Source organism: Asterias rubens, chromosome 6, assembly GCF_902459465.1.
Source record: "Asterias rubens chromosome 6, eAstRub1.3, whole genome shotgun sequence".
NCBI lineage: Eukaryota > Metazoa > Echinodermata > Asteroidea > Forcipulatida > Asteriidae > Asterias > Asterias rubens.
In genome coordinates, this window is record NC_047067.1 from 18040497 (window position 1) to 18066117 (window position 25621).

The window sequence follows — 25621 nt, forward strand, 5'->3', positions numbered from 1 at the left end:
ATAAAACCTTTCCTGTGGGGAGAAATGACACAAGTTGTGAAAATAATGATCAGCAAATATCGTTTTACTGTTGCTCTTTTTCAGAGTGTATTTAACGGCATGCATGTCATCTTCGTACCATACTCACTGATGAAAGTCAATCCAGCATCTTGGATGCACATGGTCACTAAATATAAAGGTAGGCATTTTGGTGGTAGTTTTAATTAGTGGTGTTGGTGTGGTTTTGCGTATTTTTGTGTGTGCGTTTTTTATGTTTTAGCGCCACGTACGAAGTGTGGTGAACCTGATAAGAAAAGAGGACCACATAATGTGGACTTACACACGTCCACACAGTGTTATTTACAGTGCTGAGGAATAGGATCTTCCTAAAATGTATAGAACAAAAAAAAAACAGAAAAATGTCCACACAGTGACTTCAACACAGAGATGCGTGTGTGTGTTTAGTGTGTTTTTTGGGGGGTTGGTTGGTTTGGGGTTTTATTTGGGGGTGGGGGGGGAGTATGTGGTTTTGGGATATAACTTCTTTTAAACAACAAAGCATGAAATGTTTACTTCCCATTTTCTTAAGATGTTACCACATATACATGTACTTGTCTTACTGATTTGTCTTACTAGTGCGTCATAACCCATACTTTGGGAAGTTAATGTGGTTTTGTTGTTTGTCTGTTGATTGCAGCGACACTGGCCATAGTGAAGTCTCGAGACATGCACTGGGGTCTAATGGCACAGAAGGAGCATAAAGACATCAGTCTAAGTAATCTTCGGATGCTGCTGGTAGCCGACGGAGCTAACCCATGTAAGTAATCTTCCAAAATATCTCCTCAACTGACCCTGGCATGAGGGCACACGAGAGAATTTATTTTTCTTGTGCAAGTTTGCCCCGAACAAGGCTAAAAAAACACTCTTGGTTAAGGGACTGCAGGGAGAAAATGTTAAGGATGCAAATAACTCTGGGGAAACTGAAGGTAGGAATGCCCCTTATTTTTGACAGCGCGAGGGCGCTATAAATAGTATTTTTATCACTTCCAGGGGTACTTTCAATTCGCCCTGCACAAATTAATAGGCGTTCTGTCACTTTTGTTGCGCCGTAGTTTCAATTTGCTTTAGAGGTGGATTATAACGGCTCCTTTAAAAGTCTTATTGTCTGTGATGGATTAGATGTCTGTGGTGGTAATGTGTTCCAATCTTTAAAAACTGTTTTGGGTATGAATGAATATACCCCCGGAAGTGATTGAGAGCGCCCTCACACGGTCAAAAATATGGCCCATTGATATTCCTCTTCAGTCTAACATCACAAGGTCGGACTACACTAAACTGATCTGGGCTATCGACCCAAGTCAACTGCCCCTGAAGGGGCACTTTGTCACTTTCTCCTGGGGCTGAAACAGGGTTACCCCTTCACAGTCCGCAAGGATGTAGGCATGGGTATCATGCACTTGGAGCGTGGCTGTTAGAGCAGAACGCACTACCCTTCTAACAGAAAGGAGTAATGGCCTTGCTCAAGAGCACAAGTGTCATGACCGAGTATTGCACCTACAATCTGCTGCTGACAACACCAAAGCTTAGGTCCGGTGAACTAGGCCACTCGGCCACGACACACCACAAGTCATCCTGTGACATCCATCCCCAGCACCTTCAAAAGTAGCGTTGCTACTTCGTAGACACTTTTTACACATATTGCTGTTGTTGTTATTGTTGTTGGTGTTGTTTACTCAGGGTCATTATCATCATGTGACGCCTTCCTAAGTACCTTCCAGAGTAGAGGTTTGAAGCCAGAAGTCATGTGTCCGTGTGCATGCGCTGCAGAAGCCCTCACTGTGTCTCTTAGAAGGTAAGACAGTTTGCCATAAGTTGAGGTTTAGTAGAATAGATTAAAGCTCACCTGTTGTTGTGCTTGCCATAATTTGTATACATGCAATTTGACTACCGGTGACCATGGCAAAGAGTAGCCACATGCGATGTCTTGAAAGGGTCCATAGAAGAATGCAGTTATTTTTGTAAAACCCCAGCATGATTCAAAAGAATGTGATGAATTTTGTCTTCCCTCTTTAGGCCAGGCAAGACGGGAAGTACAGCGTCTGGTCGAGGTGTGTTGTCCATGGCTGGACTGAGCTATGGTGTTGTACGCGTTGATACAGACGACAAGTTAACATCGTTAACACTGCAGGATGTCGGCGTGGTCATGCCTGGATGTGAGTAGATCCATCATTAATTTTTTCAAATGTTTCCAGCTTGGTTTAAAACAAGATAGAATGGGCAGACAGTAGGAGGGCTGACTGAGTACAGGCTGGCATAGTTCATTTATCATTAATAAATACCTTGGACAGTTTCCAGACTCTGAATGGGCAAGACCCTATCACATGTGGATGTAGTAACGGGTGATAAAAGACCGGTTTTGGAAACTAGCGAATAAATGGCCCCTAAACCAGCATACATTACGTACAACTAGTTTGTGCTTTGTGCTGTATCGCATGCTTATTCAATTTAGTTTATTTTCTAGGCTAGCGTAGTTTATCACATTCAAAGTCAAAGTGGATGAGATTGAATGGTTAGACAGTAATGGGGTTAACCGTAATATTAAATTCTGATATGATTGTTATTTTCAGCTGCCATGGTTGTAGTGAAGGTGGAAGGGCCACCAGTATTGTGCAAAACAGATGAAATAGGAGAACTGTGTGTGGCGTCGGAAGCTGTCGGCGCATCCTACTGGGGTCTGAAAGGGAAGACGAATGCTACATTCAATGTAAGTTGGCCTGGTGGTTCAGACAACTGCTCTAGAATACTGAAGGTCTCTGGATCAAATCCAACCAGAAATGACAGTGAAATTAAAGGGACATGTTGCCTTGGATCGGACGAGTTGGTCTATAAAAAGCGTTTGTAACCGTTTATTACAAAATGCATATGGGTAGAAAGATGATGTAAAAGTAGAATACAATGATCCACACGAGTTTGCCTCGAAATTGCGTGGTTTTCATTTTACATCGTCGACTAACACAGTCGGCCATTTATGGGAGTCAAATTTTTGACTCCCATAAATGGCCGACCGTGTTAGTTCGCAAAGTAAAAGGAAAACCATTCAATTTCGAGGCATATTTGTGTGGATCATTGTATTCTACTTTTACAACATCTTTCTAACCATATGCATTTTATAACAATCAATTTTTATAGACCAACTCGTCCTATCCAAGGCAATGTGTCACTTTAAATCTATGCAACTAGGAGGGGAACAAGTGTCAAGCCTGGTTCATACTTTATGTGAATTCAAAGCAGATTTCTGTATCAAAGCGAGTGTTTGGCAAGAGTTGGGCTTATTTCAAGTTGAGTGAATCGTTTGTTGTGAATTGATAATGTAAAATTTAGATTCGCATTTTCATGAAGTACGAACCGGACTTTACTCCTATCAATGTATGGCAAAAATAACAGACTAAGGCTACATCTGAAACAAGCGACTTTGACAATGGCTATGTTGATTGGCCTGCAGTGACAACGTTGAACAACGGGGTCCAATGTCGTAGAACTGCTGAAGCAGAAAATGCTTAATGGCGTGTCATGGCTTAGCGGTTAAGAGCACCGGATTCAAGCTCTGGTGTTTGGTTAGCAGCGTGTGGGTTCGAGTCCCGGTCGTGACACTTGTGTCCTTAAGCAAGACACTTAACCATGATTGCTTCGTAAAGTCGGGGAGGTAGTGCTTTCTGCTCTACCAGCCAGGCTTCTGATGGATGATACCAAAGCTTACATCAGTATGGACTGTAAAGGGGGTAACCCTGTTTCAGCACCAGGAGTAGGTGGCAACGGCCTCTGGAAAAAATTAAAGTGTAGCCCACACCTTGAAGTGGGCTTTAGGCCTGGTGTGTCTGGCAACTTGCATAAAAATAAATACTTTAATAAGGTCTATTAAGATTGATCTTTTCAGTTCAGTTCAATATCTTTATTGCATCATCTTATCACTTTTGTCTTCAGGTCATCCCATTAGATGAAGATGGACAGGAAGTCAGCAGTGAACATTTTGTGAAAACAGGTCTGCTAGGATTCCTTGGACCGGTAGGTTGATCTATTTACAACTCCTTGCTCTTCTCGCTCGAACCGTTTCAGGTTTCTTAATTCTTCAAAAATTATTATTGTTGTGGTGTGTCGTGGCCGAGCAGATAAGAGTACTGGACTCAAGCTCTGGTGTTTCTGATCAGTTGAGTTTGGGTTTGAGTCCAGGTCGTGACTCTTGTGTCCTTTTAAGCGAGGCACTTAACATATTTTGCTGCATCCTTCCGATTGGATGTAAAGCCGTATGTCCTGTGTGTTGTGTAATGTACCTAAATGAACCCAGTGCACTTATCGAAAAGAGGAGGGGTTTGCCCCGGTCTGATCGGCAGCATATTGCGCCACAGCACCTTGTAAAGGAATTGGTATAATAATAAAAAACTATTTGGGCTGTTTTGCCAAGATCTACAGAGGTGAGAGGCAGGTAAGAAACCATAAAGCCAACCTAGTTTTTCATTTATTTTTTTGTGGCTCAAGAGAAAACAACTGATGATTGATGTTGTGTGTTTTCAGGGTGGCTTGGTGTTTGTGTGTGGCAAGGTGGACGGCCTGATGATTTGTGGAGGGAGGAGACACAACACTGATGACATCATCGCTACGGTTCTGGCAGTGGAACCAATGAAATTCATCTTCAGAGGGAGGTAAAGTCCGAGACATTAAGATTTCACAATTCTTGCTCTACAGACGTGGAAGTTCTACTCGCCAAGAAAATAGTTGCACGTGGTCGTGAATTCTAAGGGGATTTTTTTGCTGATTTCAGATTTTTCTCAAATCTTCCTAAGCCTTTAAATTTTCTTGAAAGAAGTAAAGTGGTAACCAAAGAGAGTTTAATATATATTGGATTTGCGGTAGCACCATGTGTGTATTTTCTTACCAGGGAGAGTATGTTCTTAGAGAACTGTCTTTCTTTATTCTACTACCGCGGAGTAGATTGTTCGGGGGTTCAGGAGACTTCTCAGTTCTGAAAAGAACTGTCCTGCCATTTAACTATTACCCGGGCGGACGGTACAGAAAATAGGCTCATAAGCTAAATAGTAACTGTACTATCAGAGTAGCAAAGAGAGTTTGTTGTGTCCAAACCAGTAGTTTTGTCTTTCTGGAGATGGAGAGTCTGTAAACCTCCTAAATTGTAACATCTGAGAGGCACTGGGTCTAGCATAAGGGGACCCAGACCAGCAAACCCCATTTCAGGAAGACATTGTTGTACTTTTTTCCCCCAAGCGTCAAATATCATGCCTGCCATTACTAATATCTGTTTAAATCTTTTTGTACTTTTGTAGAATTGCTGTGTTCTCCATTAAGGTGTTGAGGGATGAGAGAGTTATTATCATAGCTGAGCAGAGACCTGAGGCATCCGAGGAAGAGGTATGCAGACAACGGATTTCTTAGCATGTTCTCAATTCTCTTTATGCCTTTTGAAATTTGTCAAGCAGTTTGTTTTGCTTAAAAGCTTTATGAAATTGGGCCCTGACTGACGATTTCACAAAACTCTTCCTAACTTAGGATTAATCTTAGGACTTAGGACGAGTCCCAACCCTGCACTGTAGCATGCAGACCTTAAGATTAATCCTAAGTTAAGACGAGTTACTCGTCCTAACTCGAGATAAGACGAGTCCTAACTCTTTGTGAAATCGACGGCAGGTATCCTAGTATTCTACCTTGTATATTGTTGTGTCAGTGTAAAAATGCTTCATGCTAAAACTTCATATGATTATTTCAAGGGAAATCTGATGTTTGACACTTGCATATAACGTAAATGCTATTTTGGGTGACACAACGTTTTTGCTCTGACGTGATGATACTGTCATGTAACCAACCTCATTTTCCCTTTGGCCCAAAACTAGCACATCTATTTTGCCTAATGTCTCTTTTGAAATTGTTTGGGTCTTCAAGATCAAACATTTGAAAGTGTTTTACTTGTAAAAATGTCATAGTTGTTTCAGCCATTGCTCTCGACTAATAGGAATGAAGAAACTGTCTTAAAAGAACAGGTGCAAGGTCGCGTGTCACGCCTATGAATTAATACTTTTTACCAGTCATAGACAAAGGTTTATACACACCCACGTGACGCGCTCTCCACCAATAGGAATAGCTAAACTGTCTGAGGTATTAATGAATTGTATTTTAAGCCTCAGCCAGAGTCTAAGGCGAAGCTGTGATTTTGGAAATGAATGTAACAAGTGATTTATTTGCCTTGTCCGTTTATAGTGTTTCCAATGGATGAGTCGTGTATTACAAGCCATTGACAGCATCCATCAAGTGGGAGTCTACTGTCTAGCATTGGTACCGCCAAACTCACTACCCAAGGTAGGAATAATTGAGCTGAATCAAAATAGTCTCTATTTTGGTGTTAAATATTTTTGGGGAAAAGACACAAAGTTTTTGCTTGAAGTAAAAGTGGAGTGCTTGAGTGTGGTTCAAAGTTTACCTTTATCAATCCTAGATGAAATATTCTCCCCAGTTGTTATTGTTTCCAAACGTTTTGCTGGGAATCTCTAGCATTTATAAGAAATTTGGGGGCTGTATTACTGGTAACTGGTGTGGCACAGACCCCCGAAAGCCGACCATGCACTAAGTGACTAAAGGGATGGAGAATTCTTTAGCTTGCTTCAAGTCCAATAACATTTGGTACACTAGAAGGTACACTAAAGGCCATCAGATTTGGGATGATTCAAACAGAATCAGAAGCTTAATAATTGATACAGACAGAATTGGGGGATTAAATGGGTTAGTGGTTTCTTTCCCAGCCTTTCAACTCGTAGACCCAACTGGTTTTCAGTCCCTACCTGATTGTATGGGTTTTCCCCATTTGTGTTTTTCCTCCAACTTCTAAAACTGAATTTCTTTTTGTTTTTTATCCATCCTGTTATTGACGCTAATTATGCTATTGGATGTGTTTAGTTGAATAAATAGATATATTAATATAAAAAAATGTACAATTTATAACGTTGATTGCGCTATATTGCATTTGATTGATTAAAGTTGTTCTTATCTTGACTTTCTAGACCCCACTTGGAGGGATTCATCTGTCAGATACAAAACAGCGATTCCTTGAAGGATCGTTGCATCCTACTAACGTCTTGATGTGCCCACATACGTAAGTCTCTTCTTCTGCGTCTACTGACCATCTGTCTCTCTTTTATTTTAAAACCGTAACAAAATCACACAAAAGAACCAGGAATAATTTTTGTGCATGTAAATGTTGAAAAGCCTTCTTTAAAGGATTTGGGTACTTTTTGTAACACAAAACACAATGTCCAAGATTATGGTGGAATTGTCAATTGAGAAAACAAAGTGAATAATTTACTTTTGTGGGTTATTCTTTGGTATATTTTTGTAAAAGTGTAACCGTTTTCCAGAAAGGGTCAGTTACACATGCAACCTTGCGACCGGCACATACTTATTCAAATCTCAAAATGTTGTGAGCTTAAAACAAGCAACAAATTCGCTACAATATGAATGAAAAGATTATGGTGGAATTTTCATTAGAGAAATGAGAATATCAGTAACTGTGTTTTGACATCGGTGAATAATTTATTTCTTGGTTTATTCTTTGGGGGATTTTAGGTGTGTGACCAATCTTCCAAAGCCAAGAACAAAGCCAGGTGACATCGGTCCAGCCTCCGTCATGATGGGCAACCTGGTTGCTGGGTCTAGAATCGCTGGGGCAGCTGGGCGGGAGATCGGCACACTGGATGATGAGAGTGATGCTGGCAAAAAGGTAAAAAAGATGAGATTAAAGGTTGCAGGGGAGTTGTGATCAAACCAGAGCATCTTCTGTTGGATCTTATCAATGAACTCTGACCGCCATAGGGTGTCGTAGCGGAGCGGTGTAGAGCATCAAATTCAAGTTCTGGTGGTTAAAGACAGTGGACACTATTGGTAATTGTCAAAGACTAGTCTTTACAGTTGGTGTATCTCAACATATGCAAAAAATAGCAAACCTGTGAAAATTTGAGCTCAATCGGTCGTCGAAGTTGCAAGATAATAATGAAAGAAAAAAAAACCTTGTCACACAAAGTTCTATGCTATCTGATGCTTGATTTCGACCTCAAGTTCTAAACTTGAGGTCTCGAAATCAAATTCGTGGAAAATTACTTCTTTCTCGAAAACTATGGCACTTCAGAGGGAGCTGTTTCTCACAATGTTTTATACCATCAACCTCTCCCCATTACTCGTCACCAAGAAAGGTTTTATGCTAATAACTATTTTGAGTAATTACCAATAGTGTCCACCGCCTTTAAGTCATCGGAGTGTGGGTTCGAATCCCGTAACAAAGATACCAAATGTAAATATTGAGTAACTCTTTGCAGATCTTGTATTCGACAAACTCAAGAATTTTGAATTCATCATTGACACAGCAATTGTAATTGATGTATAAGCAACATTGAGATAACTGCTACATGTACGTCAGTGGTTTTCAAACTATTGTTCACAAAATGAGGAAAGAAAATGTGTATCCATGATTGTGGCTTTACACTTGGAAAGCCAATCTCCCAAGTTTATTTTTTTGACAAAATTGGGACACCGCCAACATAGGGCTAGATAGCTCAGTTGGTAGAGCGCCGGCACGTTAATCCGGAGGTCGTTGGTTCGAATCTCACTCTAGTCAATCCTTGTTCAGCCCCAAAAATCAAGTTTAGTTTGTACTAAAAAAATATTAACATTCACTTTGAACTGAAGTTTGATTCCCCTCACACTCACTCTCTTTCTTTCTGTCTGATTGTGTTGTAGTATCAGTTCTTGTCAGAGGTCTTAAAATGGCGGGCACAGAGTACTCCTGATCATGTCCTCTACACACTCTTGAACAACAAGGTAAGTACTTGATGTTGTGTCCCATTAGGCTGGAGAAAATGCATGGTGTTGTCCTTGATTATAAAACAACTTTCAGGGTTGTTTGATTACACTGCATTGTGCAGAGACCGGGTTGTCCTTGTGGCATCTTTCCTCACCTTCCAACTCCAGGATCACCGTACGAATCTTGCTGGGGGTGAGGCAGAAGATTTTGAAGTGTACAAACTACTTCTGATATTATAGCGCCCTCTTTTGAAACATTCTCCTTTAGCTCACATTAATTCTCTGTATGGGGGACAGAATCTCCGGCGGATTTCCCTAGGACAGGGGCACTTTGTAGATTGGGTTTTCAGTCCCTACCTGACTGCGTGGGTTTTCCCTGGAATAATTCTCTGGGGTTTTCCTCCCACATCTAAAACTGAAACTTCCTTCCCTGTCTTCCCTCCAATGAGTTATTGGCTAGTAGAGTGATTAAAGGAACACGTTGCCTTGGATCGGTCGAGTTGGTCTTTGAAAAGCATTATAAAATACTATAAAATGCATATGGTTAGAAAGATGTTTAAAAAGTAGAATACAATCATCCACACACATTTGCCTCAAAATTGCACGGTTTTCCTTTTACTTTGCGAACTAACACGGTCGGCCATTTATGGGAGTTCGTGTTTGTCGACGAGGTAAAAGGAAAACCACGCAATTTGGAGTGATACTTGTGTGTATCATTATATTCTACTTAAAATATCTTTCTAATCATATGCATTCTATAACAAACGGTTACATAAGCTTTTCAAAGACCAACTTGACCGATCCAAGGCAACGTGTTCTTTTAAGTTTGCTTTTCTAAGAGTCCTTGGTTTTTTAACGAGGCGCACACGATTGGCCAATGAACAAACCTCCCCTTGACTTCTAGGGGAGGGAGCCTAATGAAATGAGGCACATAGGCCTGATTAGAACTATGTAGCCCAGATTTATTGTTCTTTTAATTCTGGATTCTGATTCATGTTTTCAACCAGGGTGCTGTCTCGCTGGCTCTGACCTGCAGTCAGTTAAATAAGAAGGCTGAGAGGGTAGGGGCGCTACTCCAGGAAAAAGGCCGGGTGAATACCGGCGACCATGTAGCCTTGATCTTCCCACCAGGGATGGATCTCATTGTGGCATTCTACGGCTGCCTTTATATTGGTAAGAAAAATCAATCTCAAACGCAATAGTTTGATTCATGCACACCTGTGGTAATTGTCAAAGACCAGTATTCTCACTTGGTGTATCTCAACATATGCATAAAATAACAAACCTGTGAAAATTTGAGCTCAATTGGTCTTTGAAGTTGCAAGAGGATAATAGAAGAAAAAAAACACCCTTGTAGCACAAGTTGTGTGCTTTCAATTGCTTGAATTTGAGACCTCAGCCGAGGTCTCAAATTCAATTCAAATATTTTAGTGAGAAATTACTTCTTTCTCAAAAACAACGTTACTTCAGAGGGAGCTGTTTCTCACATTGTTTAATACTATCAACAGCTCTCCATTGCTCGTTACCAAGTGAGGTTTTATGCTAACAATTATTTTGAGTAATTACCAATTAACTAGAGTTATATCTTTCTTTTGATACTTTCCCCAGGTGCTGTAAGTGATGTCTGTGAATAACTAGAGTTATATCTTTGTTTTTATACTTTCCCCGGGTGCTGTAAGTGATGTATGTGAATAAGCAACCAGTAACTAGAGTTATATCTTTGTTTTGATACTTTCCCCAGGTGCTGTAAGTGATGTATGTGAATAAGCAACCAGTAACTAGAGTTATATCTTTCTTTTGATACTTTCCCCAGGTGCTGTAAGTGATGTCTGTGAATAACTAGAGTTATATCTTTGTTTTTATACTTTCCCCGGGTGCTGTAAGTGATGTATGTGAATAAGCAACCAGTAACTAGAGTTATATCTTTGTTTTTATACTTTCCCCAGGTGCTGTAAGTGATTTATGTGAATAAGCAACCAGTAACTAGAGTTATATCTTTGTTTTTATACTTTCCCCAGGTGCTGTAAGTGATTTATGTGAATAAGCAACCAGTAACTAGAGTTATATCTTTGTTTTTATACTTTCCCCAGGTGCTGTAAGTGATTTATGTGAATAAGCAACCAGTAACTAGAGTTATATCTTTGTTTTTATACTTTCCCCAGGTGCTGTAAGTGATTTATGTGAATAAGCAACCAGTAACTAGAGTTATATCTTTGTTTTTATACTTTCCCCAGGTGCTGTAAGTGATTTATGTGAATAAGCAACCAGTAACTAGAGTTATATCTTTGTTTTTTATACTTTCCCCAGGTGCTGTAAGTGATTTATGTGAATAAGCAACCAGTAACTAGAGTTATATCTTTGTTTTTATACTTTCCCAAGGTGCTGTAAGTGATTTATGTGAATAAGCAACCAGTAACTAGAGTTATATCTTTGTTTTTATACTTTCCCCAGGTGCTGTAAGTGATTTATGTGAATAAGCAACCAGTAACTAGAGTTATATCTTTGTTTTTATACTTTCCCCAGGTGCTGTAAGTGATGTCTGTGAATAAGCAACCAGTAACTAGAGTTATATCTTTGTTTTTATACTTTCCCCAGGTGCTGTAAGTGATGTCTGTGAATAAGCAACCAGTAACTAGAGTTATATTTTTGTTGTATGTACTTTTCTCAGGTGCTGTTCCAGTGACTGTACGCCCTCCCCACCCTCAGAACCTTGTAACAACTCTGCCTACTGTGCGGATGATTGTGGAGGTCAGTAAGTCCATAGCGGTTCTTTCAACAGCAGCCATCCTCAAGCTTCTGAAATCCAAGGTGAGAAGTCAGTTTGTGAATTATTGTCAAAGGGTTTGGATCTTGTGGTCAATCTGGCTGCTGAGTTCTGAACTCGCTGTAATTTGGAGACTGTAGACCGTATTGAACAACCCCTTTTTTTGCTAGGAAATTCGCCATCTTGTAGGTCAAACAGTATGCGCGTCTACACGCGTACATCAAAGAAACACGCAGCACGCAGTGTTCCCGGTTGTGATTTCTACGACACAAGCACGCACACACATTGCACACGCTCGCAGACGCCATCTTGTAGGGCAAATATTTAAACGGTGACGTCATATTCAATACGGTCTATTGAGTCAGGTACATAGACCAAGAAGAAAACTATTAAATAAATGCTTTGGAGGAGTGGTACTGTTATAGAACTTAAGAATATGTGAGCTTTCATATGAAAGTTACGTTTGTTCCTGATAAATACCACCCCTGTATGTTTTATAGTGTCAAAGGTTGCACATGTACGATCTATTCTATGCATTCGGAAAGCACCATTATTGTGCAATCTTTGTGTACTCATTACATTACATTATTATGTTATCACTATTATACAAATATTGACTGCTTCGAGTGCTATGGTTAAAACTATGACTCCCGAAGTGATCCCCGGAGCGTTCTATGGAACGTTCAATGCATTTTTTGCTGGTTCGCGTAGATTTTACCAATAGAGGGCGTTTAATATCACGCTAGTGCATCGTTCCAAAGCGACCTCTAGCGTTCAATGTTTCTTTTATTTATTGTTGCACGCAAAGTAACAACGACTGGCGTGAAATCTGCTTTTGTGTTATAAATAAAACCCACTGTATGATCGAGGAGGAGCGCTGTCGATCGCGCACCTGAAGACAGCCCCGGAGCGCGGTGGGAGCGCGGTGGGAGCGCGAGCGCGATCGTGCTCCTCAAAAAACGAAGGTCTGGTGTCCACTGTCTTTAACCACTTTAATGTTAAAACTCTACATTATGTCTTCTAACTATCCAATGTGAGACTCACCCTGTTTAATTTCGCGATTCCTCACCCAACCTTTAGGAAGCAACAGGTACAGTAGACGTCAAGACGTGGCCCCTCCTCCTTGATACGGATGACCTCCCTAAGAAGAAGCTGACTGGTGTCTATAGAGCACCCACTGCTGAGATGATGTGTTACTTAGACTTCAGTGTCTCTACCACAGGGATGCTCGCTGGTGTCAAGGTGAGTGTGATAGTGCAATTGATTCTTTAATCTATTTGTTTTTGTGGGTACAAATCTTGACACATTTTGCTCGGATAGATACATCCATCAAATGGATGGCTTTCAGTCCGTTTACAAATTTAGCTTAAAATTCTTTCCTTACTCCAATTACCATTCTTACCAAAGAAGTTCAAATCCTGCCAACCCCAAACCCAAATTTAAATGTTAAACTCTTGCCTTACTCCATCTGCCATTCATACCAAAGAGGTTCTTTTCTAGAAGATGGCACAAAGAGGAACGGCGAAGGGCATGATAGAGCAAGGATTTGGGGTTTTCCCTGTCGTATTTCTCTGGGGTTTTCCTCACACAACTAAATCTGAAACTTCTCACTTGGTCTTCTCTCCTTGGTGCTCTTGACTAGTATCAGTTACTGGGTTTGCTTTTCTGAGAGTCCTTGGCTTCTCAACAAGAATTAATAAATACCTTTACTTATGGTTCAGTAATATTTTGTGTATCAGTGATTGACAGGTGTTTTTGTGTGTTTAAAAGTGCCAATGTTTTTTTGTTGTCCTTGAATAGATGTCTCATGCCTCGGCGAGTGCAGTTTGTCGTTCCCAGAAGCTAGCGTGTGAGCTGTACCCATCTAGGGTTGTTTGCCTGTGTTTGGATCCATACAGCGGACTGGGCTTTGTCCTATGGGTCCTCAGCAGGTAAGATAGGCCCAAGCCCAATGCATGAGATACCAATGTAGAATTAAACAAGCGGTGACATGTGGTTGAATCGAAGAACCACAGAAAACGTATAAACGTTTATGGGAATTTTAAATAAAAATGTCCTTGGCACAGACAAGTCAAGGCGGCAAAATCTGAGCCCAATTTTATAAAGCTGTTTTGCAGAAAATACTGCTAAGCAAACTCCTTTATTATGTTTATTTTTTAACTAACTGTACCTATTAATTTTTATTTATTTTTGTCATGACAGTGTGTATTCAGGACACCAGTCTATTCTAATCCCGCCATCAGAGATTGAGACAAATCCATCGTTGTGGTTGACGGCCCTCAGTCAGTACAAAGGTAGGTTTCCCTAAACCTCAATCACACCCATGCTTACTCTTTTTTCATTTACTCCATGGATTGTCTATGATAAAGGCACTAGAAACACTTTGTAATTGTCATATCTGAAAATATGCAAAAAATAACAAATCTTTGAAACTTGATTCAAAAACTATGTAACTTCAGAGGGAGCCGTTTCTCACAATATTGAAACTATCAACAGCACTCCATTACTCATTACCAAGTAAGTTATTATACTAACAATTACTTTGAGTAATTACCAATAATGTCCACTGCCTTTGAACCTTTCTAGATCTCATTCTTCATGAGGTGATAAAAGCTTTGTTTTTTGTTCCAAAGCTATTGAATGATCTTCCCTATCAACTCCATACACTTGACCCCTTACAGATCTTCCAAAACTAGCTTAAGACCTTTCTTTTCCAATCCGTTAACATTTAGTCCATTGCACTAAATTATTTATATTGAAATTATGTGATGTCTTTTGTCGTTAACTTTTCTTCACTGCTAAGAGTTCATAATAATTCAAACTAGAATGACGGCGCTCCACAAATGCCTAATTTGATGATTTCTTGATTTAAGAGATGTTAAGTCATGGGTTCGAATCCCACCCGAGTAACATGCCTGTGATATTTTTTCACTGGACTCGGGAAAGTACTGAGTATACAGTGCTAACACACATCGGTGTATGGGTAAAAACCAAAATTAATAAAGTTATTGATTGATGTTTGCTTGTGGCTTTCTTGCAGTGAGAGACACATTCTGTTCGTACTCCGTCTTGGAACTCTGCACCAAGGGACTGGGCCAGGCCACTGGAGCTCTCAAGGTATGTGATTCTCTTTGTAATTTTATTCATAATAATGGAAACTTTTATAGCCCCGGTATCTGCTGAAGCGGTGCTCATGGCGCTGCTCTACACACACACACAAAAACAAGCAATGAAAGAAGTTGACAAAATAAGAAAACAAAATGAGAATAAAATTAACTGGTTGCACCATGCAGGTTGTCGTGTTGTTCAGAGTAAGAGAAGGAAAGTTAAGTTTCTTTGCGAGACAAAGTGCGCGGCCACATATGAGAGCGCCACGTTGTGGAACATTTTGGCCATTAAGCATGATTACGTCCCTTACTGCCCAGGTTGGCGGAAGTATGCTAACAGGGGTTCTGGTGGGCTTTTATTACAGCCAATCCATTTGATCCGTTTAAAGGTATTATTTAGGACTGGTGGATAGTGTTTAATTTCAGTCTGAAATCTTACTGATTATGGAGTAATGGAATTATTTCCCTCTTATATTAACGACAAATTTAGGACAATGTGTTTTCATGCTGAAAATTCTCCTGATTCACACAACGGATTAAGCCTACGTTTTCACTGGGTTGTTATTTCATGTACATTGCTGATCACACAAAACATGGTCACTTCCTGCGGCTACTTTGTCAACCCTACAAATCCTTTATAATACTTTTATGTTTAGGTTTAAAGACACTTGACACTATTGTTAATTGTCAAAGACCAGTCTTCTCACTTTGTGTATCTCAACATATGCATAAAATAACAAACCTGTGAAAATTTGAGCTTGATTGGTCGTCGAAGTTGCGAGATAATAATGAAAGAAAAAACACCCTTGTCACACGAAGTTGCGTGCATTTAGATGCTTGATTTCTAGACCTCACATTCTAAATGTGAGGTCTCAAAATCAAATTCGTGGAAAATTACTTCTTTCTCGAAAACTATGTCACTTCAGAAGGAGCCGTTTCCCACAATGTATTATACCATCAACCTCTCCCCATTACTTGTCACCAAGAAAGGTTTTATGCTAATGATTATTTTGAGTAATTACCAATAGTGTCCACTAAATTTAAGGAAACATTTGTTTTGATTGAATATCAATTGTCTCTGCTAAAAACACATTTGTTTTGAAGCTGCTTATTTGTAATCATCTTATTTGTAGTTGTATCTTTCACTCATTGTATATTTTATTGTTCTCTTTGTGTGCTAAGGCCGTGTCCGAATTGGTGGCTATGGCTGTGGATACGACCGTTGCCAGGGGTGTTGCTAAGGGGGTCCTATACTTCAGTGCATGATGACGCGGCGATCCAGCCGTAGTCGTAGCCGTAGCCGCCAATTCGGATACGGCCTTAGAGTCTTTTTGCAGTAGGCACTTTACAATTGTCTTTATAATTATTACTATTATTAATACCCCAGGCTAAAGGAATCAACCTATCAGCAGTGAGAACCTGCGTCATCGTAGCCGAGGAGAGGCCAAGAATCTCATTGGCAAACTCCTTCTCCAAGCTCTTCAGAAGTCTTGGGCTGTCCGCCAGGGCAGTCAGCACCTCCTTCGGTTGTAGAGTCAACGTAGCCATTGGGTTACAGGTAAGGCTTTTCACTGTGAAAAATATTAGAACAGGTCTCAAGGGCAAAAAAAGTAAGCACTGAAAATCTTACCTAAGCAGGAGCAGGTTTACCAGCCAAAACACCATGTATTCTGTACCCCTCTGTGACTGGTTTCTTGCTTACTTATGCTTAGCATAGAATTGAAGCACCATTGTCTGCTTAAGCAGCTTTATGACATTGGCACCTGACAGGGACTGTGAGAATATAATGCTTTTTTGGGGGACAAGTTATGAAAAGCCAAACTGTTTAATGTCTCATGGTTATAATATTATATAATTCTTATATAGCGCATTTCACAATAAACCTTATCAATGCGCTTTACATTAGTCCCCTGGTCATTGGGCCGATAAACATCCCTTTAATCTTTCTCAGCTCCCTGGGGAGTATACAGCCCCAAGCTGCCGTGGCGCTCCGAAGGCTTTTTCATTCACAATATCAACCTCTACCCTCGCAGGTACCCATTTAAAACCCTGGGTGAATAGAAGCAATTATAGCAAAGTTTCTTGCTCAAGGATGCAAGTGCCAAGACTGGGGTCGGAACCCACACTCCGGTGACTAAACCACCAGAACTTGAATTTGATGCTCTTAACCGCTCGGCCGGGACACTCTACTAAAATACTATTACAGGTTCTGTAATATTTTGACTTGTTTGTCTGTTCAGGGTGCGTCTAGTCCTGATCCTACACAAGTATACTGTGACATGAGGGCTCTTCGTAATGACAGGGTGACCATCGTTGAGAAGGGCAGCCCACAAAGTGTCTGTCTCATGGAGTCCGGCAAGGTAAGGAAAATGAATATCAGGCGTGTGATTTCTCTTGACTTGTACTGATGTAAGGGTTGCTTCAAAACCACCTTGATGCATCAAGGAATGAAGAATATAATTAGCGGAACATGGTATAATCTAAATTCCTTTTTAAACAAGCTTCATACATGATGTACATGTATGTCAAAACTGCTTGGAAAACAGCAGATTTTCATGTCGAGTTGAGGAATCTTGGAAAAAGTTTTTGACGAAACAGCTTGGTGTTCAATCATGTCTAGTTTGTTGTTACCCTCACATAAGCACTGTATACTCAGTACTTTCCAGAGTTCTTTACTATCCTGTGTATTGTGTGTAAGAAGCTGTGCATTTCTCATGTTTCATCAGTGTTTTACTGCTGGGATGGTGGCAAGATGACATCCCAATAAGGACTCATTAATATTGTCTTTAATGTGCCCAAAATAATTTAAGCATTTTTGGGGGGCATTATTGAAATGTAAATTTGAAGTGTGTGTCTTGTTTGGTGTTGCTTGAAACCTTGCCTTGTGGTTCTGACTTTGTCAAGTTTACCCATGTTGTCACACCCTTATGCTAACCTTACACATGAGGGATTATTAATTTAATTAGACTTTAACGTGAGTATTTTGTTGAACTAGACATTACCAAGAGTAATTTGTTGAACTAGATATTACATGAGTACTTCTTGAACTAGACATAAGCTTGAGTATTTTTTGTTGAACTAGTCATCAACATGAGTATTTTTGTTAAACTAGGCTTAGGTTTACTTCAATTTGAGTATTTTCTTTAACTAGATATTAACATGAGTGTTTCTTGAACTTGACAATAATGTGATTATTTTGTTGAACTAGTCATTAACATGAGTATTTTTGTTAAACTAGGCTTAGTTTTATCTTGAGTATTTTCTTCAACTAGATTTTAACATGAGTATTTCTTTGAACTAGACAAACGTGTGAGTATTTTGTTGAACTTGGACATTAACATGAGTTTTTCTTGAACTAAGCTTTATGGTGAGTATTTTGTTGAACATGTATTTTTGTTAAACTAGGCTTAACATGAACAGGTTAAACTAGGCTTAACATGAGCAGGTTAAACTAGGCTTAACATGAGCAGGTTAAACTAGGCTTAACATGAGCAGGTTAAACTAGGCTTAACATGAGCAGGTTAAACTAGGCTTAACATGAACAGGTTAAACTAGACTTAACTAGATATTAACATGAGTTCTTACACGAGTACTTCTTTAACTAGACAATACAGTGAGTAATTTGTTGAACGAGACACTAACGTGAGTATTTATTTTGTTTGTGTGGGTTCTAGATCCTGCCAGGGGTGAAGGTGGTCATTGCTCATCCTGATACCATGGGTCAGTGTGCTGACTCGCACCTCGGTGAGGTAAGACAACTCACTGAGTAACTTTCCACTGCTTAGAACTCGCACAACTCCATACTCAAATGAGTGAGTGTCACACATTGTGATGCAGCGCTGAGTAATCATTGAAACATTTTCTTTGTTAAAACTTGCACGACTTGTTTCTCTTTAATAACTTATTATTTAACAAATTACTGTTGTGTGCCGTCAAAAGGTAAAACCGGTAAGGTAGTGTTTGCAATTACAGACCATTTATGTGCATACAAATTTGCGTGAGCTTTCGTAGCAACAATTCTTCATTGAACTGACTCGGTTATTTTTATTGTGTAGTCAAAGGTGTAATGGTCAAACATATGATATTGGTTTAACCATAGGTGGTACGCACTGTATGCTCATGGATTTCTGAGATGAAAAAAAAGAAAAAACCACAAGCTACTCGGGTGAGATCTAACCCAAGACTGTGTTACCATGTGTTGTTTTACTCTATACTCTTAACCCCCCTCTGTTTCCTATAGATTTGGGTGAACAGCCCGCACAACTCATGTGGCTACTACACAATCTACGGAGATGATTCTCTACGCAATGATCATTTTGATGCCAGACTCTTGACCGGAGACACCCATACAACGTTCGCTAGAACGGGGTACCTGGGTTTCATCAAAAGGACAGAGCTGACCCAGGCTGACGGAGGTTAGTTCATTGCTGATACTCGCCTACCTTGAAGTGATAGTCTAGTAGCAGGCTTAGTAAAAAGGAAACACAACAGTGTATACTTTGCCAGGTCTTTTGGTTATGTTCATGTACTCGGTTATTTCGATTTCTTGTGTTTTTAACTTCTTCGTATTATTAATATGCTATTTTCTTGACTTTTGACTCTCTGACAGTATTTCAAGTAGAAGTAATTCTTTGGGGACTGAACTGCTGGTACTGTGTGTGCTGGTAACTTCTCCCCACACATCGATTTCTTGTGTTTTTAACTTCTTCATATTATTAATATGCTATTTTCTTGACTTTTGACTCTCTGACAGTATTTCAAGTAGAAGTAATTCTTTGGGGACTGAACTGCTGGTACTGTGTGTGCTGGTAACTTCTCCCCACACATACTTTTACTATTGTATTTTGTAGCTTGTCTCTTGGCTGAGTTTTAAAAAACTTTTTTCAGGAACCTGTAATTTTAGGCTTTGAGTAATTTTTACTTTTAGATTTTGATTGACTTGTCTTGTGTCTCTTGTATCTGTTACTGTTTTTATCTATGAAATTTCTTGTGGAGCTTGAGTAAGGGAATCAATGTGTGGTGAAAAGGTTTTCAACTAGTGGTTTAATCCCAACGAGGCCTGGTTCGTGATAATTTTACCGAGACGAAGTCAAGGTAAATTATAAAGAGCCAGGCCTCGGCGGGTTTAAACCACTAGTTGAAAACCGATTCAACACACTTTGATTCCCATTCATAAATACCTATTCAGTCAAAAACATCAACACTTTTTCGTCAAAAAGTAAAATAAATGCAAAAATTATAATTGTTAAATGATTTCTTTCAACACAACACCCCTCCAGCTATGAAATGGTAAAGCCCTCCGCCGCCCTCAGGTAAACAACTCCTTATAAGGGAATGCTGTGCGCGTCGCACGTGATGTGGCACAACTGTTTCAGCCGTTGCTTTCGACCAATAGGAACGAAGAAACTGTCTAATAAGAACAGGTGCAAGGTCGCGCGTCACGCCCATGAATTAACACTTTTTACTTGTCATAAACAAAGGTTTATACACACCCACGTGACGCGCTCTCCACCAATAGGAGTAGCGAAACTGTCTGAGGTATTTATGAACAAGGCATTCTATAAATATTGTATTATTATTACTATGATTATACTATAATGACATTATTTAATCAGTGAGCATCAGATTGAGACTTATCTTTAATTTTTTTTCTTTCCAATGTTATACCAGATCGCCATGATGCCTTGTTCGTGGTTGGATCTCTGGACGAGACGTTAATGATGCGTGGTATGAGATATCATCCAATCGATATCGAGAACACGGTCCTCAGGTGTCACAAGAATGTCTGCGAATGGTAAATGATAAACCCCCAAACGCTTTCGCTTTTTTGCAGTTGTCACTTTTTGAAGAGCTTACAAAAATTCTCACAACTGTCTTTTTATCTTGCTTTAATTTTGTACATTAAAAATCTACTTTTTTTTGTTTATTTATTTTTTGTTTTGTTTTTCTGATGCTTAACACTGGGTCCTTGTTTCTCTCTCCAGCGCTGTCTTCACGTGGACCAACTTGCTGGTCGTCGTTGTTGAGCTAGACGGCAAAGAGTCTGAGGCCCTGGACCTCGTTCCCCTGGTAACCAACGCAGTCCTTGAGGAACACTACCTTATCGTCGGCGTGGTGGTCATGGTGGACCCTGGGGTCATACCAATCAACTCAAGGGGGGAGAAGCAACGGATGCATCTGAGGGACGGATTCCTGGCTGATCAGTTGGATCCAATCTACGTGGCTTACAATATGTAAATCAGAAACAACACCGCCACAAACCTTGTGTAGAAATCCAATATGGTGGTTTGTATAAAGGGTGCCCTCTATTGGTAGGGCAGCAGCTGGCAACTCTGCAGCCGTATATTTTAAGGTTTTATGTGTTCAGACTTTCAGCAGCCATCTTTGTCATGTATCCTGTCTCACGAACATGATGGAAAAGCACAACCTGAACCCACATGACGGGGTACCAGACTATGTTCCTTCCCTGCTTTCTCTATATTTTGTAGAAAATAACCGTGAGGTAGTTGCACCCCAAGGGTCTTAAATGGCATTTTTAGACACCAGTGACTAAGGTTGATAAACAGGTTTCCGTTGTTTCTTTTAACCACAATTGATTCCTGGTATGCTGTATGTTATGATTGTCATTGTCAGAGAATTTGCCAACATTGTTACTCGGAGCAGTCCTTCAGCCAGTATACATGTAGTTATTCCACCCTTGATATCACACGGAATAAAGTCGCTCATCTTTATGACAATTATATATCTTTCGAAAGAAAAAGGAGTTGTGGTGAAACAGGGTGTCATCAAAAATACTGTATTCAAAACAAATTATTCTAGGTTTTTTTAACTTTAACTTATGAGTTTTTTCCATTTAGCTCCATCGGCTGAAATCCAAGGAAATGGGATTTCTGTGCAGGAACATATTTCATTTAACAAACTTGTTCTTCGGGTCCATTGTTTGCCCGCTGGAACGGTTACAGAATAATAATCTGCTCTTTCTTTCAATGATAAAACGGATAAAATAATGTGGCTGATTCCGATCTTATATTGAGACAATCATCATCATTTAGCGGTCGCAACCAAGATTCCATTCACAACGTCACGCCAAAGGTGTTTATCCCTCATCATGTTTGGAATGTCCACGATTTCAGACTCCGTATCTCTACCGATCATGTCGATGTAGTTGAGTGGTCGAGGTTCTCAATAAGAGCATGGCAGTCTCCAATATAACACATCAGGCATGACCTGCTCTTTAGCGCGAAAGCAGTGACCTGCGAAGCGGTCTCTGCGTTGAGCAACAGTAGTAGAGATTGGTGGAATATCTCCGTAGATCTGTTCTTTGGTCTTGTGCTCCCGCCATGAGATGTTCTGAAGGCGATCTTGAAACTCTTTCCTTCATGGTCCAGGTTTCATACTGAGACAAAAAACTTTCAATTGAGAGTCTAAATTGCCTGCGCTGTTCTTGAATTCGCTAAATTTTGAGATAAACCAACAAAAATTTACTACAACAGTATGTGAACCTCTGACCTCCGGATTAATGTGCTAAAATTCACGTAAGAAACCAACCAGTTTATAAGATTAACTATAAATATGAATATGAATAGTAGACTTAAGGGTACAACGATGTGTAAAATCTCTTTTGAGGGAGTGGTGGCTCTGGAAAGAGCCGGTTTGGTCTCAACGTTTCGAACAGTATACTCTTCTCGTCTTCAGGAGAATGAAGACCAGTTTATAATTATGTACATCTTCATGTGTGTTGTGTTGTCATTTAGCCTTCGAGAAAGACTGCGCTAGGGTCAAAACGTCAGGCCATTAACAATGGTTTGCATTTATACATGTACCATAGGTCCTTTTGGTTGGTAAGCAGTTCCAATCGGCTAATTCGATTTTCCCGTTTGTACCTCCTGAGCCTCCTCAGTTTGGTTAAAGGGACTTGTGTGTGGATAGAAGTGGTAGGAAATCTGGTCCTACTGTGTTAATAGAGTATTCAAACAAATTGAAACGAGGCTTTGGGAATCACAATGCTTGGGGTTGGAGTGCTCCTTTAAGTAAATCACTCACCAAGTCAATCAGTTAAATAATTTAATAACAAATACTAATACATATATATATATATGATATATTAGTATGATTTAAATAAATGTAGAAGTTGTTTCGCTGGTGTAGTAAGTAGGAAGGGGGACAGAAATCTAAAATAATACATGTATGTGTTCGTTTTTGTCCAATTTACTGTCCGCATTTGTCTGTTATATGAAAATCTTGTAAAGTAGTTCACTCATACTTGATGATGTAATATTTTTCATCTCAGCCTGTATCATTGTATTATGGAATTATGACTTGCATGAATATTTGCCTGTGAAGTTTTTGTCTAGCATGTCGATGAGTTAAGCGTTGGCTACACACAGTGGCGGTGGCGGTCATTTTAGTGGCCCTGCATCTACCTACTTTCATCAACCCCCCCCCCCCCCCCCTCCAAACCCCCGGCCTCCCAACATCCATTTTGCTTACACTGCGGTATCCTCACCAGCCAATCTCTAAATCAGTCTTTAGCCGTGTTCCCATGAGACTTTTTGTCAAAGTACCGCAACTTTTCTGTAGAATGACAAAATTAAATTCAATGGGCATGATGGGGACGCATGGTAAACTGTCCTCCCTGTCAAACACGGTCGTGATGTAAAACTTACAGTCCAAAAGAGGTCGCTGAAGACTTCCATGCAGCCACCGTAACTTAAAAGGGCTGCCAAAAAGTCCAATGGGGAACAGCGTCGCGCTGTAAACCTACTGCAACCATGCTGTAACATGCTATGCAAACTTTGCAGAATATTAGTCCAGGTGGGAACGGACGGTAGAATGACACTAAAGCCAGTCACAGTAACTTTTCGTGTGGAATCGAAAAAATTCAATGGCATCACGGCTGTAGTCTAAAATAAGAATTTTTTTTAAATTTCCAAAAGCCTCCTGGATTGCGGCGCCTAGAATGTACATCTTTTTCAATATTATTTGAACATGTTATCAATAATGTTGGAGTTATAAATATTAAGAATTTATCAGAGTGTAGCATTTTTTCTAATAGGATTCACTTATTGTTTTTAAGAACTTCCAATATACAAATAATATTTTATCAGTGATAGAGTAGAATGACCTCAGATTAAACTTGACCCTGCAAATAAGGTTGCTGAGTGGTGTATCAGTGTACTAAACTTTTATATCGATTATTCATTTCCGGTGCTCTACGTATTTGGTCTTTCATTTGTGAAAAATACACTACTTTGAAAAGATATGTTATTTTTGATGCAGTAGAATTTGTGGATGGCGCCAATGAACTGTTAAGCCTGAATTGTGAGAGGGAGTATGAAAACTACCCTAATCGAGATAAATTAAAAGCAGATTGCTTGGTTTAGAGAAACTTTTTCAGCTCAGAGCTACAAAATGGTACGTGGTAGCTGTGTAAATTTTTTTGCCGAAAGACTGGCCAGGATTATGTTCCAATGAGCTAGGATCTTTACTGTGAAGAATTAAGAACAATTCTTCAGCTCTATAAATGTTGCTGTCAAAATTTGATTTAACAAAATGAAGTGTGTGAATCACAGTTCGCCATTGAAATTGATGTACAGTTATGAAAACTTGATGAGGTTTCGAATTCGTAATTATGTAACAAGAAAACAACATTAATGGTGGTTGTGAAATATTTTACATTTGTAACAGACACATAACTGAGAATAGTCCACACACATTTGTTGTCAGATTGTGTTGAATAGACCGATCCATTAAGCTCTGCCCATTGCGTTTTGACCAATCACAACCCATTGCGCCACCAAAAGTCTGACAAAATATAGTTTGACATGAGTGCGCGTATGCTTGGCGCGCGCGGCAGAGAGGCTTACATGTTCTTGCTCACACGTGCGCCGTGGGGGGGGGGGGGAGCCTAATGGATCAGTCTATTTTGGCAGTGTGCCTGTGAAATGCAGGATTCAAAGAAAAACAAAAATCATGCAGAAGTTTTGCATTTTAAATTTTCTAATTATACCCAAGAGAAGTTTACAGTAGCACGATAGAAAATCTTGTAAAGATAATTTTCAATATATGTAAAGAAAGACAAAAATGAAATGAAACTTTGTCAAGATAATAATAATTAGGTCATTTGTAGGAAATTGTTCAATTAACAACGTCCGTCTTTGAATTTTAACTATACCAAAGTACATGTGCACGTACATTCTGTGAAGTGCTGCTGCTTTTACAGTCAAAAACAACGGAATATAATGATGCGTTTACAGCATGCAGCACTTTTTTTACACTGATGTAGATGTACACATCTAGAAGGACATAAAACAAAGATTTACATGTGCCTTTTCAGCTTGTGTGAGATATACTAGAGAAATACAGTATTTGTTAGGATAGATATGGGGGTTTATAAGCACTTACTTTATGTAATAACAATTATGAAAATTGAAGTTATTTATCTCTTAAAGTTTGGAAATAATTCCATGTGTAGTGGTCCCATAGTTGATTGCATTGACCTCCAAGATTGCAATAACGGCCATGAAATAAATTAAATTGAAGTTTCATTAATGCAAATTGAACCTACATGTAAGTACCTCATCCAGAACTCAACGAGTCCAAACACAGCATAGTTAAACTTGAGGCAGCCCTTTGCCTTGAATTTGTTTATTTCCAGTTTGCTTTGCATTCACCAGCCTGCGGAAATACACTTGTGAAAGACTGTGAGAAGTCTAGGCTTATAATGGTGTTTTTTGACACACCATGAGAAAGCTGTTCAGTTTGTCATTGATTTCAAATAGTTATCGTTAACTCACTTCAATAATGCTGAATTACTCTCAATATTCCCTGTTTGTTCTTGAGAGGCCCTTTGTTTTCACAAGAATCATTGCACAATGCTCAAGCGGCATCCTGGGGTGGATTTCACAAAGGTAGTCCT

At 39.6% G+C, this 25621-nt stretch overlaps 1 protein-coding gene across 2 annotated transcripts in view; it reads left to right on the forward strand.

Annotated features, from left to right (window-relative positions):
* LOC117291921 (disco-interacting protein 2 homolog C-like) overlaps nucleotides 1-23139 on the forward strand; it is a 62382-nt gene extending 39243 nt beyond the window's left edge. For both annotated transcript variants that reach the window (XM_033773927.1, XM_033773928.1), the window contains 24 exons: nucleotides 85-178; nucleotides 677-796; nucleotides 1717-1831; nucleotides 2053-2192; nucleotides 2607-2743; nucleotides 3961-4041; nucleotides 4549-4676; nucleotides 5316-5400; nucleotides 6244-6342; nucleotides 7041-7132; nucleotides 7603-7756; nucleotides 8770-8850; nucleotides 9840-10005; nucleotides 11501-11640; nucleotides 12677-12838; nucleotides 13397-13527; nucleotides 13799-13890; nucleotides 14637-14713; nucleotides 16091-16261; nucleotides 16944-17063; nucleotides 18378-18452; nucleotides 18944-19118; nucleotides 20374-20497; nucleotides 20688-23139. In XM_033773927.1, the coding sequence (XP_033629818.1) occupies nucleotides 85-178; nucleotides 677-796; nucleotides 1717-1831; nucleotides 2053-2192; nucleotides 2607-2743; nucleotides 3961-4041; nucleotides 4549-4676; nucleotides 5316-5400; nucleotides 6244-6342; nucleotides 7041-7132; nucleotides 7603-7756; nucleotides 8770-8850; nucleotides 9840-10005; nucleotides 11501-11640; nucleotides 12677-12838; nucleotides 13397-13527; nucleotides 13799-13890; nucleotides 14637-14713; nucleotides 16091-16261; nucleotides 16944-17063; nucleotides 18378-18452; nucleotides 18944-19118; nucleotides 20374-20497; nucleotides 20688-20940 (3012 nt within the window). In that variant the 3' untranslated portion in view covers nucleotides 20941-23139. The remainder of the gene's footprint in view (nucleotides 1-84; nucleotides 179-676; nucleotides 797-1716; nucleotides 1832-2052; nucleotides 2193-2606; nucleotides 2744-3960; nucleotides 4042-4548; nucleotides 4677-5315; nucleotides 5401-6243; nucleotides 6343-7040; nucleotides 7133-7602; nucleotides 7757-8769; nucleotides 8851-9839; nucleotides 10006-11500; nucleotides 11641-12676; nucleotides 12839-13396; nucleotides 13528-13798; nucleotides 13891-14636; nucleotides 14714-16090; nucleotides 16262-16943; nucleotides 17064-18377; nucleotides 18453-18943; nucleotides 19119-20373; nucleotides 20498-20687) is intronic.
* Nucleotides 23140-25621: the final 2482 nt, after the last annotated feature.